Below are 14,962 nucleotides of genomic sequence, written 5' to 3' on the forward strand. Positions count from 1 at the left end.
GGCTTAGCAGGTCTTTGCAGACCCCCCTGTATTGCTGACCAACGGGATCCTTTTTGTGCCAAAGGGGAGCAACTTTTACTCCTGCTTCCACCAGGATCTCTTTGAGCCCAGTGCATGTCTATGACCCTTTGCACTGGTTCTTGTTCTGTACGTGGTCTGTGGAAAGCAAAACTAGCTCTGAATACCAGAGGGTTTGGGGTTTTTTTTTGCTTATAATTTAAATTATTCCTATGTAGTTAGACTCAAAGGAAAAAGCACAGGATGGGTCTCTGAATGCTGGCACTGTATCATATAATGGAAATTTAAAACAGCAGTCTCTGGTTCAGCTACAGAAATGAAATTTCCTCTTTCTACTCCAATTCTTGGCTACAGAAAAAATATTTACAAGATTCAGGAATGGCTGTATGAAATATTAACCCAGGCAGGCAGTTACACTTTAACAGAGTTCCAGAATTCATTGCTCAGATGTTTGTGATGAAGCAGATGAAGGTAACATGTATAAAGATTCTACTGGTGTGGAATTTTTTTTCTCTTTTAAAGAGCCCCTTGAACTCAAAAGTTAATTGCTGGTTTTTTTACCATGGCTAAATTGTCTTCACTGATGAGCTCAGAGCTACTGATAGTCCCATTAAGAGCTGTAGCTCTCAAGGGAGCTGCTTTGGGATTTCTTAAGGCTTGGAAGTATTAAAGTTCGACAGAAGAGGCCAAAGACACAGTTTACACAGGTGGTCAGATATACAATTAGATCTGCAATGAGATTTTCTTCAGTGTGCCCTTAAACAGTGAAATTATACAAAGGAGACAAAGAACAATGCTGAATTGCTACAAAGGCTGCCTAATGGACCATTTTAGTGTGTGAAGCCTGTGCTTACATGTCTAATACTGCTTAAGCTGTTATGTCCTGAGCACAAAGCGAACTGGTGGTGCTCAAATACCTCTTGGCTCTAAAATGTAGGCAGGACTTGTGTCCTAAGGGAAAAGACTCTCCAGGACAGGGGCAGAAGCAAACATCTTTTCTGAAAAGAGTAACTATGTGAGTTGGGTTTCTGTGAGAGAGGTGATGATGCCTCTGCTAGGAGCCCTCTGTGCAGATCTGCTACGGAATCTCATCCCACAACGATCTGAACAGTCAACCTGCTGCTAACTTCTCTACTTTGGACATTCGGTAGATCCTTCAGTGTAACCTCTACCAAGTATAAGATAGGAAAGCAAAACTTGCTGCTCTTATGGTGAATTAATTTCCTGGAGACACAAGGGAAGACGCCCGCAAAAGTCTCCAAGGTAGAGCATGGTACTCAAAGATACCTCACCAGCACCATTCCTTCCCCAGCCAGGGGTCTGTGACACACTGAACCCAGGAACAAACAGCATGCATGGGACGATTCTCCACAAATCCCCTCACAAGTGATTTGTGTCCCCTGCCTCTTCACTCTGTAATGAGTGACACTAACTCATCTCACTGCAAAGAAAGGTCTTGCTTTTATTCCAGCCAAAGCCTGCAATCGCAGGACATGGCAGCCCTGACGGATTCCCTCCAGCACATTTCCAGGATCTTTCAATTCTTTTCTTTCTTCTCTCTCCTTCGAGAGAAGGATGTACAATTTGTTCCAACTTTTCAATAGCCTTTTCCACTCTCAAAGGCAAAACTGGTAACTCTTTATTTCAGTATCACAGAGAGCTCCAGGACCGTGCTCCCCTTCCAGTTCTCTTTCTGCATCCTGGGACATGACTCCCCAGCAGGGTGGACAGAGCATTCAAAGGAGTTATTTTCGCCTACTGTGGGCAGCAATGCGCAGGATTAGAGGCCCCAAGGGAAATCACCGGCACTTCCATCCAGGCAAACGCTGACATAAGGAAAAGCCCTCCTGAAGCTCCTGGACATTCGCTGCAGGCCCGGCCTGCCCGGAGCTGCCGGGAGATGGCGGTGTCCGCCAGCTGCGGAGGGAGCCGGGACCCACAGCCCGCTTCCTGGCCGGCAGCGTCTTGCCCAGGCTGCCCGGGTTAGGATCACTTTTGGCACCCCTCTGCCTTGAAGGCCCTCCTGTCTTAACTATGTCAGTGCTGTACCATGTCCCTACTCCTGTCCTACTGCAGCCTCAGCCATCCAACCCTTGCAAGGTCATCGTGCCCGTCTCTGCAGAGCAGCAGCTGTGCAATGTGATCTGGAAGGACCGATGGCGCTGCCAAGCTCCCTGCAGCGAGTCCCTTGGACGTGTGGGAATGCAGGCAGCTGTGTGACCAGCATGGCCTGTGCCACTTCCTGACTGCGAGCCTGAGCCCCCATCTCGCTCATGGTCCACCTTGACAAGTGTCAGACAGAGCAGTTGCTGTTTAGCTGCCGTAAGGTTTCAGCTTGCTATTGCAACGGATGCTCTGCAGTGTTGCAGCTGCACATGGAAGTGCCCTGACAGTTCTTTTACTCCCACTAAAGACATTTCTTGTTTCCAAGTAGCAAACTTGAAGCAAACTTGTGATATGCCATGAGTAGGGGAACCACTCTTCCCTCCCTTCTCTGCAGAGATCCTCTGGGCTGCTCAGCAGGCCCAATCTGTCGGTGGGTAGTTTCAGAGAAACGAATTAGTACGGTGCTGCACTATGGCACAGCAGAGGAAAGGAATGGATATGGATGCCCTTGCTCTAGTAGGCAGCATTCCCACTGGCCACCTGTTTGCTTTTCAGTGCTTGCTGGGCAGGACAGGACTAGAGCAAACATGGGGCAATGGGCGTTTCCTTTCCTGGAGGGTTGTTAATGGACCCTGGCAACGCCACCTGAATTCCTACTTGCAATGATGGGAAGAGAGGCCTGGTGTAGGGTTACCCACCACCAATCTCTGAAGCCTGGGCTGCTCTGTTAACAAAATGTGCCCTCCCTTTCCTCATAATTTTTTCCCTAAGAAATACTAATTCATGCAGCAATTACGCCCTTTTGTTCCCCAAAGCTCAGCAACAAGGGCTCAAAACAACTGCAAGTGATTTCAGTATTGATCAGTCTGACCTCCTGGGCCCCCATCGGTCAGATCAGGCAAAGCAATGGCATTCAAGCCTCACAAAATGAAGGAGTCTTCTGTGTTAGGGCACTGTAAGAGTCTTCTGTGTTAATGATATGACACGGATCTCCACATGCTGTCAGCAAAGGCTGCTCCGCATGGGAATGTGAGATGGAATGAAACGGAAGGAATGTACAGTCGAGGGAGAGATGGAAAAGGGTTCAGAGAAACAGGCTGCTCCCTGCCAAGCAGGATAAGAGAAGGGCTGCCATTGATGACTCCACTCCTGTGACACCAGCAGGTGAAGCTTTTCAGAGCCTGTTGTGACTGTGACCTGGGCAGGATGGGATTAACAGTGTAATACAACCTCTCTAGGTTGGCAGAAAGGGCAAGATCAATATATCTAGTGGATTAGGCCTAGAATAGAAGTGCATGAAGCCTGCAGCCTGTTCGGCTTGGCTTTCTACTTCCAAATCACTTATGCTGCAAGTATGCCTAGAATGAGAAGATTATTAGCAGATCTATCTGTGCTAAAGGCTTGCACTGCTCCTGACAGACATTAGCACACCAATTCTTTTGGAAGAGTGCTGGTTATAGCTGGATGGGGCCAGTAGTAGGGGTGGATGCATATCCAGCAGCTGTCTTGGCTTCTTGAAAAAAGCCGATGTGCTGGTGCCTGGGCTGGAGAACTTGATTACAGATTATAAAAAGCCTGTTGTGTTTATGCTGGCTAAAGGCATTAGAAAGCAAAGCAGGATATTTAGGGTGCTCATTTGCATATCACAGGCAATGCAAGGCTTAGCTGGCTTTTGCATTTGCAGAGAGATTTTCTGTGGATTCCCTGATCACATGGGCTTACACAGGTTCACCCACAAATAGTTCCTCTAACCAAGAGGAGAGCAGCACATTTCCATGCCTTTCAGCTCTATCCAGACAGCCTCAATCCCAGCATCGCTCTTGTTTCATTAAGCCCCTCTGATGCACAGCCCTGCACGCCTGCCAGATCAAATTATAAATACCGGGAATTTCAATGAGACTGGAACTATATTTGGAAAGGCTTAGCGTAAGCAGCAGCATGGGAGCTCCCCGTTCCTTTGGTGTTTGTAGGTCATGTCAGATGTGATGTAATTGGACCAGCAAGGCTTTTCACATAGCTTCAGGAGTCTCTTGACGCTGCTAGAGAAATAGAAACGTTGTCTATACGTGAGTCTGTTTCAAACCTGAACCAATTTGAGGCACAGCCCATATTCAGGAGCATAGTATATCTAACAAACCTACATGAACAGATCACGAAGGTGGTTCAGCCTAAATAAGGCCTGTCATTTAGCAGTGACATCTACCACTGCAGTTCCTTGTTCTTTCTCTGTACTGCACACAGAGCTCTTTGCTGCATCCCAAAGCTGAACAAAGAAAAGGTCCTAGGAAAGAAGGTGGCATTAATACATTAATACTCCTGTTTCACAGATGGGGGAATTGAAGAGACTAGAGCCAGAACTCAGTTAAAGAGCATTCTGCCATCTTGGCTTATGCTCTCTCTACCAGATCTTGGTCTGCAACTTGCTGCTAGCAGGGAATTAAAACTGATTTGCTGTGACACATCCAAATCCTACAATGATTTGGGAATTAGCATTGAAGAAACAAAGTCCGGATGACTGCTGAGGGAGCAGGAGGTTGACTGGGTGGGCCTGGTTGAGCCACCTTCCAATGCTCTGTCCAAACAGCTCACAGCTTTGTGCTTAAACTAATTTGTCCCTGAGTCAGGCACTGTTTGCTAGAGATAAGGGCTGCAGATCTACTCGGGGACAGCAGCTAGAAAAGGGGGTCAGGAGCAGCCTGCTTCTGTACTTTGCTTCCTTCTTTTCCCTACTTGTACAGAGAGTTTCTCAGAGATTACTTGCTTGTTTACAGGTGAAAGAAGCCACTCCAACCATTTGTTGTGCCAGGGTAGATTTCAGATACCTTTCCCATACTGACCACATTTTGATGGAAGCTTAGCTTGGTACATGCAACCATTTTTAGCTGAGCTGGTAATGGTTTCTGAGGCCCTTATCACGGGGGGGGGCAGGGGGGAAGCCTATAAGTAAGATGTGACCAAAAACTCAGGGACTGAGCTGAGACACCTGGAAATAGTACTCATATTCAAGCAAGACAGCAAGAGGCATAGGCCAGACACTGAATCACACCATGGAGACAGGACAACCCCAAAGTGACTGCAGAGGAGCCTGAGCTGGTAAAAAACTGCAGGGAGATAAAAAGGGCAAGGAAGAGTTCAGCTGCGGGTTTCATTTGCATTGCAAATAGAAGTGAGTTAGGCAGATGAAACCGTGGACAGAACATTCATGTAAACGATTGCCTAATGCCTGCAGGGTCATGGATGCGTAATGTGACATACCTTCAGGTAACTTCCGCTCTGAATGCAGGTACCTGTGAATGAAGAGATACATGGGGGTAAACACTCAATGAAGTTACTCAAATCCTGATTTTACAGGTATAAACTCTGTACGCTAAATCAACCCTTTTCTCTTAATACACACACACATTTACAATGGCTAATCTTGTAAGAAAGTTCAGGAGTCGACACTGGATGCACATGTCAGACAGTGGTAAGCCTCATTCCCCACACGATTCTGCCATTACTTTCCTCATCCTGGCTGCTGGGACACAGCACAAATAAGCTTCATAAATCCAATTCGCTCTCAAACTTCTCATGTTGCACTAAGGGAAACTGCAAGAGGCTGCCAAAGGCTATTCACCTCTGAGAGCATTGGCTCTTTAAAATCTTGTGTTCGCTGACCAGGGTCATTGCCTCAGCAGCAGCTCCTGCTTGGGGACCAGCTTCTTTCTTTCTAACCCATGCTGGCACAGGACATCTGAGAAGCTGCTCTGACTTTTTGCTCACTAAGACTTTGATCCCTTCATGACTTTGTCCTGGGAAGTGTCTGTAGCAAAAACGCGTCCCTTGGAAATAGAATGAGGGGACCAGCGCAGGAGATGTGTACAGTGATGGTACTTCTATCAAGAAGTGTAAGCAAATGATCCTGATATGGTGAAGGCATTGGAGGGTATTAGCTTAAATTCCTTCTTAATTCTCTTGGTTTTCCTGCTCTAGCCTGTGGTTCATGGCTTCAGAGCCCTTATGCTCACATCACCATTTGCAATGCCTCCAGATTTGGCCCGTTGCAAGGATGGGAGGAAGCAGGTCTCCAGCAGATGGCACTCAGAGCTGTCCCACACCCAGGCTTGCTCTTCCGTAAGAAAAAAAAAATCCAAACAATGGAACATTTGCCAAAAGGAGAAAGGAAATAAAAAAAGAAAAGTTATTTAGCCCTATGTAATATTTAAAGAGATTGTTATCATCATATAGTGGTGTATTTAACGAAGGACAATGTGACAGTTCATGTGTAAATCAATCAGGATAAAACATAAATTATATGTAAACTGCTATGTTTCTCCAGTCACCTTCAAACTAGGATTATCTCTGGCTATTCGTTAAGTTCAAGGAAAAGGATTAGCTACACAGGCGTAGACAAAATAGGAAGCACGGAGTAATGAATACCCAAAGCAATTCAAAGCAAAAGTCAAGCCAGAAATGCAGGTCATGGCAGAACTCAAACAGCAATCGGAAGACATATGCCTTAAATAGATTCTCCTGCCAATGGTCTCCTCTTCTCCAGAGCCAAAGATCTGTAAGCAATACCATTTTCTACTAAACAATGGCCTTGTAATACTGACTTGGCCATCTTCTATCCCACTACTCAAGTCCTACTGTTCTGACAAGATTGTTAAATGTTGCCTTGTAAACATTACCAGCAATTTTTCGGGGGGGGGGGGGGCAAAAAGGTTTAAGTATCTCCATTAATGTCTGCTCTGCTCTTCTGCCAGAGGTTTCTTCCCCCACAACTAGAATCTGGCCACCCAAAGAAGTGATTCAGCACTTGGTAAAGCTAGCAGGGTGGGAACTTTTTAAAACAAGCTTGAAGAGATAAAGCAGTAAGCGGTTGTGAAATTTGGCTAACTATTTGAAGTCCTAGTGTCTGTTCTGGGTGTGTTGCTCTGCCATAGAGGGACCTTCAAAGCACTAACTGACAGCAAATTAAAGGATGTGAAGAGCTGCTCCAAGACTGAACTAATAATAACCATTCCTGGCCACTAGAAACAGAAGCAAGGAGAAATCCAGTTTATATGGAAATGTTTCAGCAGGAGCAGAGAGCATCTTCAGCAGAGAAGGAAAGTTTGATCCAGCAGCAAATTAAGGAGTTTGTGCTTGTATAAAGGTTCAGGGAGACACAAACTGTATTTTGGTTACTGAAAGGTCCTCAAGGCTGTTGCCAGGCAGACCTGACACTGATCTGGAAGAACAGGCATGAAGAAACTGATTCTCTCCCCATCCTTTTTGTCCTGAGCTTCAGTACTCAGCAAGGCTCAGTGCAGAGCTATGGAAATGGGCTCCACCCAGCTGTAATGCTGCAGAGCAAATCACAGCCTTGCTCGTTTGTATTTCTCAGGCAAGAGATGGCAATGAACTGTGGTTGCAGAGAGAGAGAGAAAGAAACACAAAACTCTACCTCCTGCACACGTTCCTAAAACTAGCCAATCCTCTCCCAAATCAATCTTCTCACTCCCATCTCCACCCTGCTGGAGCTGTCTCCATGGGACGCTGCCAAGTAGGGGAGAGGTTGCAGCTCTCTGTTGTTGCCATTTTGGGAATGTTGTTTTATAGATTGGACTTGCTGTGGTTTGGGTGAAATGGAAGAGTTTGGCATAAAATCTCAAAAAGTCAAACACAAACAGGATCTTTTTCAGGAGCTCTTTCCATGTGTTTTTTTCCAGGGAGATTTTTTATAAATTCTTTTTCTTTTTAAACATAAAGTGATCTAAGGTAGCTTGTTCCCACTCACCCACCAAGTGCCAGAGGCCAGCTGATTACAGGGCACCTCTCGTTGCACCCTCTTTATTATGCCTGTGGTAGGTTCAGATCCACATTTGAAGGAAAGTGGGACTCTCTGCAATGAGACGTCTGAAGGCACCCACCATTTCTGCACTGCAAGGACTCAGTACCGGCTCCTCCCTCAAGGACCAGCTGCTGTGAAAGCTGTTGCTGTCTGCAGCTACCAGCTGCATGTGCTCAGCAGAAAAACTGAAATGATCCAAAAATCCTCATCCTACAGACTGCAGGACTGAGCTAGCTCCCAAACTCCCTGTCTTCATTCAGTCATCCTCAAGGAAAGATGCCAGCAAGTGAGTGGGCTAGCTCCTAAGAGGCACTGACCACTGATACCTCCCCATGACGGCAAGAAGGAGCAAGTCAAGATGGAGCCGAAACCTCGGTCTTGGGGAACACAGAACTCCTCTGGGGTAGACGCAGGACAGACGCCCTGGTGGGTGGATTATAGTTTTGGTGATGTTGTGTTTGATGAGAAATTGTTCATTGAAATCAATGACTTCACTCTCCGAATAGTCTCGGAGAGTGCCAAAGGCAAAACCCTTCACTGAACTGACTACGCTGGCTGCTGTAGAGCACGGGGGAAATACAATTTTGAAAAGCGTGGCAAAGAATGGATGTCTTAAAGATGCGTTGGGGCTCCATTTAGGATCCTAACCTCTAATCTGCCCAATTAATCTGATGAAACAGATGTGAAAGAGGAAGAACAGCCAGTCTCCTAGGAATCACAGAGACATTAGAGGGATATACTTGCCAGATGTTGAACGTTTGCTATCTGGAACGCCTCCTCCCTCCCTAACCGGACTTTCTGGCTCCATTTCCATGCACCCTGAACTACACCATGTAGCAACATGCAGTTTGTAAAACACTATTCAGGCACTCTGTACTCACGTGTATTGCAGTGGCAAAAGATGGTTCTGCCAGTCAGAAAAAAAGGTTTTGATTCAGAGATCTTCCAGTTGACAGAGCTGCTCTGTGGCTCTGTGCTTTGGCCCCTGCACTGTCTGGCAGAAGAATGCGCAGTGTCACTGCTTCACTCATGCTGCTAGCAGCCTAGTGAGGCTGGGAAGGACATTCCTTGAGGCTGTTTCTTTGGAAAGAAAACTTCTTTGGGTGGCGGGGGGGATCCCTGCAATGCTGTTGCCCTGTGCTCAACTTTATCCTAATGGCTCTCAACAGTATCATGGAAAGGCACTGGGATGAATAAACTTAGTCAATTTAAGGAAGGAGGGAGCAGGGGTGAAGGAATGAGATAAAATCTAGGACAACATACCCAGCTATGGGATATATGCCAGGCATGGGGCAGAGTCCTCCGAGGGGAAGGGACAGAGTCTCAAACGGTAAACAGAGGAGGACAACTCTGTCTTGACCTTATGGGGGCAGTCTGGGTGCAATCACAGCCACCACTCATAAGTTCCCCCTGGGACATTTAAGATGAGTAAAACAAAACACCAGAAGTGAGCTGGACTGTGAAAGACAAGCTGAAACATAAGATACTGGAACCTGTTATTTCTTCAACACTCTTCCTTATTTCGCAGGGAACCTAGAACTCCAGCAGGGGCTAAACAATCACAAACAAACACATCAGTGACACAGGAAATCCTTTTCCAAGATGGAGCAAATAATAACCAGTTTTGAAAAAAGCATTTTCTGGGAAAAGGCAAGGAAATAGAAAACAGCACCCTGCTTTAAAAACATACATGAGATGCCACTCATTTGAAATGCACGGGCTACAGCTGCTTAAAAGGAATGTGAGATCAGAGTTCCATTCTAGCCCCATACTGTAAGAAGGCATCAAATAAAAATGGTAGATAGGGTACCATTCATTATCATCAAGCTAATCACCCAAGAAACAGCTTGCTTCCTGCTCAACACATCCTTAAAGACCTGTCCTTGGAAATTCAATACAAGCAGAACTGTGCTTTGTAGGAATGTAATGCAGTTGGTGCATTTTGAGAACTGCACCCACTGAGACTGTGGGATTTGGCTGGACAACGCACTGTTCATTGTTTCGATATACTTATTTGAAACTGGCATTTAATCAATCCTCCTTTTTCAGGGAACCTCAGTGCAACACTTCTGCACAATGCTATGTCCCATGGCATTCATAAATGGGGCATTCAATAGTCAGGCTGTGACATGTAAGTGCAACAAGGCATCGGTGGCACTCAAGCTGCATCGTAATCAACTCAAGAGTAATAAAGCACTAAGCTCCCAAATATCACCTCTGCACAGTCTCATTTACAACCTACCACTGAGTTGGCAAATGTTAAGAAACATCCTGCAGGACTGAGAGGTGTTTTTCCAAATGGAATTGATGAGAATAGGCTCAGCTAATGATTCTTTGATGTAGCTTTTTATATGGCATCATTGATATAAGTTTTATGGATGCAGTTGCTATAACAACATAATGCACAGTGGTTAAATATAGCAGCTCCTATTTTCCACTCAGTTTGCTCTGCCCTAAGCAGACAAGGACTATTCTTTTCTGTTCTAGCTGGGATGAAATGGATTTGATAGCTCACTGAAGAAAAGAAGTGGTACAGTCCTTCCTCCCCCTCACAAAGACCATTTTTCTCCCCCCTAAGCAAGCATGCGAACAACAAAACCAACAGCCCCCCATTTGCTAGGCTACTGGGCAAGAGGGCTTGTTTAAAATCAAAATGCACAGTGACTCATGCAAAACTAAACCACCTTGATATTACATGTGATCTCAGTGCAAACACTGTCAATTCAAAGTGCAGGAAAGAGAGATTCTCAAATATTCCTGTCACGTAGTATTTACCATGCTTATTACCTTAGTGCCAAGTGACTGGCCAAATGCAGAGGGGGGAGTAAAGTGACCTTGATGTCACTCAAGACCTGCTCTTCCTTGTGGACGCATGTACAGGATCCACCTCTCTTGGCCACAGGGAAAGCTCCTATTTTGGGGGATAAGAGAGAATGATGTTGCCAAATCAAGGTGACGGGGAAAGAAGCAGAGCTACAGAGGATTGCTTCTAATTCTCCCTTCTTTGCTATAGTGGGATTCTCTTGGGTTTGGGTTGGGTTTTTTTTTCCGTCTGGAAGCCAGAACTGAAATACTCCCAGGGGAGACTGAAATCAAATAGCAATTTGTGTTCCTCTCCCATCCTGTTTTTTCTTCTTTTTCCCTTGCAGAAGAACAAATCCACCCTAAAACCCTGGCATTTCACAGTTCCTCCCAGATCTGAAGCCTAGACACATAGCAGCAGCTGGACTCCCTGCAAGCTGGCAGGAGGAAGGTTACTGCAAGGGGAGGTACACGTTTCTGCTGAATAGTTCCTGCTCCTTTGAACATAACCTCTGTTCCAGACACTAGAAAGAATATTTATGCCCTTAGCAGATAATACTGTGCATCTGCTCAGCTATGACCATTTCCTGAACTGTTTTGTTCCTTGAAGCTGTTCAGTAATTTGCACCTCCTGAAGCAAGGAGTTGTGGGATGGGTCACACAGCCTGTTCTACCTCTGCTCTTGTAGAAAGTAACCTCTTAGGTAGTGGGCACAAGTTTATCTCCCACAGACTGGGAGCATCCAAAAGAGCTGAGGATCACTGCAGCAGCCCTCTACTTCATCCTTTCCACTTACATCCACAGTGGAGGCAGAACCCTGCAAACCTTGTTTAAAGATGGTTAATAAATACATTGCACATGATACCTAGAGGGGAGAGTTCATTTGCCTTTTTCTTGCCATGTAGCACTGGGGCCCCAGGGGCCGCAACCGCTGCTTTGCAAAGCCCTGCTGGCAGGGAGGTACATGAGAAGCCTCAGCATGTGCTCCCAGCACTGCCTGTACTAGCCAATATGTGAGAACTCATCAGGGCACTGAAAATCAGGGGTGATACAGTCACGCTCTACTTCCTCCATAACACAAACTGAAAAATAATGAGGGCAAGCAAGCCACTAAAAATAAACTTAACCTTTCAGTGGCCACAGCATCACTCCTGCCACATGCAGATGACTGGGCCACCATGCTTATTTCTGCTGATTCAGGACTGGAAGAGAGACAAGAAACAAACCAGCCCTTAGTTAATGAGAGCTACTTATATACTCTGGTGTCCCTATCAGCATGTATCTCATCAGCCCAGGACAACGTTCTACTGTAGGCTAATGACCAATGCAAAGATCTGAGTTCAAGGAGCTTGCATATAATGAATACTTGGTAGTAACATACTCTGAGACAAGAAGAGGGTTAACATCCCCACTGCGTACACAGGAAACCTAAAGCACAAAGGTGGGAAAGTGATTTCTGCACAGCCACAAAGTGAGACAACAGTAGAGCTGGGATTAAAATTGAGAGTTTTCCTTAACTTTCTCGTGCATAATTCAGCTGCTAGCTTGTTTTCCCTGTATCTCTTCAGCATGTAGGGGGACACCTAACAATCTGCCCTCCATTTCTATTTGCAGGCCATATGGCAACTGACTGAGCAAACACTGCGTTCCAGGCAGCTGGAAGCTCTTTAGTCCCTCTGTGCCAATGGTGTGACCATCGGTCATCAACCTCTGTTCCTCACTCACTCCTCAAATAACATTGTGCCGGAAAGCATCTCCCCACTTAGCCCAAACAAACACAGAGTTTGCTTTAACTCCACCCCCTTTCCTTCTGCTAGGATATTCCAGAAGTTGCTGGAAAAGCCATGATCCCCTCTAACACTGAATTCCAGCCATCAGATAGCATCAAAGACTTTCAGCATCTTCCTAGAGGAGCTCAGCAGGTCACAGTACGGGTTCTGTGGCACTGCAGCTTTTTCTAGGCAAGTGAGAAAGGCAAATCACTGTGATGTTGTAAGCAAGGAGAGCCAGAGAGTTACTTGAATTGCACAGATGATTCAGAAAACAAATGGGTGCTAAAAATACAAGATACACTTGCAAGGAGGAGATCTCATGCCTGGGAAAGGCAGGGGCAGCTCTGGGGGAGATCTCTCTAGGACACAATGAGGCTGAATGAGCAGAAGATTAAAATAAAATACTGTAGCTGTCTTGCCAGCAAAATTTGGGTGATTTCAATACAAGGGATTTTTGGCTGGCAACCTTCCCACATCACAGAGACAGAGATTCTCAGAATGTAAAGAATAAAGTGGTGAAGGAATGAGTTGACTTAGGAAGAGTGGTAAATAGGGACAACGCCAGTGAAAGAGCAATGTCCTTGGGTCAGAGAGGTAAATTCAGGTACCTGGACAGGATGGCAACATCTTCTGGAACAATGGTGCAGAACTTTGCAAAATCCAACTACCACCAGAGCTCAGGCATCAGCTATTCACACACTCTCCTCAAACGAGAAGTGCAAAGTGATCTGTGGCATATTTTAGTGGGATTGGGGACAGGAAGAGCAAAGAGGGCCCAGTGAAAGGGAGACTGGCAAAGCACCAGCAGGTGGAATAATAAAAGGTGCTGCCGCTCATTTACAGAGCTGTAAGAGTTTCTCCAAATAGTATCCTGTCCCACAGCCTGGCACTCAGTTATATCAGTGAAGTTAATACTGCTCTTGGCTCTAGCTATTAGTTTTCTGCTTACACACAAACGCCACATTCACTCTGTAACACTATAGTGAGGCATTCCATGAAGTGTGCAGAACACTGTACCTTAAAGCAGTGTAAAGAGAAATGTGGTTAGCGTGACCACTCACTCCTCCCGCATCAAAGGTTACCACCTGCAATAAAACCACAGAACAACAATCATTTTGAAGAAGGAGACTGTGCAGCTACCAACTTTGACATCTAACGCAGCACTGTCCCAGCCCATTGTATCTAAAGAGTTGGTTTTGTGTTGCACAATGAGGCCTTTTGTGTGAACTCATGCTACAGAAATACAACTAAACAAACAAAACACTCTGGAACTAGATGACTACACAGTCTAACAGCTTGAACAACAGAAAGATGACAAATACTGTGTTCCCACTGGCAGGATGCACTTGTTACTTATTACCGGGCCAAAAGGTTACTTCCAGAGTGATCTTTTGCAAACTTGTTCCTGACCCAAGAGGTCCAGCTCTATGAATCACTGTCTCCTGGATCTGAGAATATACTAGAATGCCTGCGGATTACAGGGTGAAACTACAGTTTGTTGTACTGTGAATCAGGACATACTGCTTGAACAAGAGCAACACAATCATGTACTACTGTCCTGATTGTAACGAGGCTTCATCACAGGATAACATAGTGATAAAATAATCTGATATGAGAACAAGCCTTTTTAAAGAATCAGCCGACTGCACTTTTTGTACAAGCAAGTCAGGCTTTGCGCTGAATGAGAAGATCATATTGTTTATTGCTTCTTTGCAGGGAGAAATGCAGAAGTAATGTGTGAACACAGCACTAACAAGTCACCATACAAAGCACAGAATACCCTTGGCTCCCTGCCCTCAGACCTACAATAATGCATCAGGGGTGAAGCATCCACCCTAAGGGCTCACTCTGCACAACACTGTGAAGTGGGTACTTAAAGGCTCCCGCTTCCAACCTGGAAGACAAACTGGCAGCGCAAAGTGTAGAGCAGACAGGGAATGTGTGCTGGTAGGCTTTCCAGATGGTGAAAGTGACAGTCTTTGGACGCTCTAAAGTTAGGTTTTTGCTCTGGGAGAGGCCAGGCAGGAGAGCTCTCCACAGCTCCCTTCTCTATGACCAGGAAGAAATCATAACCTCCCTACATTTCAATCAATGTCTGCTTCCTTGCCAGCTTATTCTCTCTTCAGGGAAGGAAATGCTACTGCCTTGCTTACTCACCACAGCTCCCTTCTCAAAATCTATTTTATATGCAGGACCTGAAGGACTGGGTTAAAGATCAAGGGAAGATCAAAAGCTGCCCTGCCCATCCTGCAACTTGCTACTCCACCCTCCAACAGGAGAGGCCCTCTCAAACACAGGAGATATTGTGCAAAGAGGGAGAGGAAACACAAAGACAGTGATAAGAAATACTTCAAAACCCACCAACTCCAGGCAAGCCTGCTTATAAACCCATCCACCCAGTACGAGTCCACAGTTAGACTTTCCACTTTGCCCAGTGACTGTAATTATG

At 45.7% G+C, this 14,962-nt stretch overlaps 1 protein-coding gene across 1 annotated transcript in view; it reads right to left on the minus strand.

The window, feature by feature from the left end:
* Nucleotides 1-14,962, minus strand: part of PIGL (phosphatidylinositol glycan anchor biosynthesis class L) — a 73,979-nt gene that overhangs the window by 13,693 nt on the left and 45,324 nt on the right. Inside the window, exons 4-5 of the mRNA XM_075168595.1 lie at nucleotides 13,531-13,598; nucleotides 5,380-5,411 (exon numbers count right to left, since the gene is read on the minus strand). Of these exons, the coding sequence (XP_075024696.1) occupies nucleotides 5,380-5,411; nucleotides 13,531-13,598 (100 nt within the window). The remainder of the gene's footprint in view (nucleotides 1-5,379; nucleotides 5,412-13,530; nucleotides 13,599-14,962) is intronic.

The sequence above is a fragment of the Calonectris borealis genome, chromosome 19, assembly GCF_964195595.1.
Source record: "Calonectris borealis chromosome 19, bCalBor7.hap1.2, whole genome shotgun sequence".
Taxonomy (NCBI): Eukaryota; Metazoa; Chordata; class Aves; order Procellariiformes; family Procellariidae; genus Calonectris; species Calonectris borealis.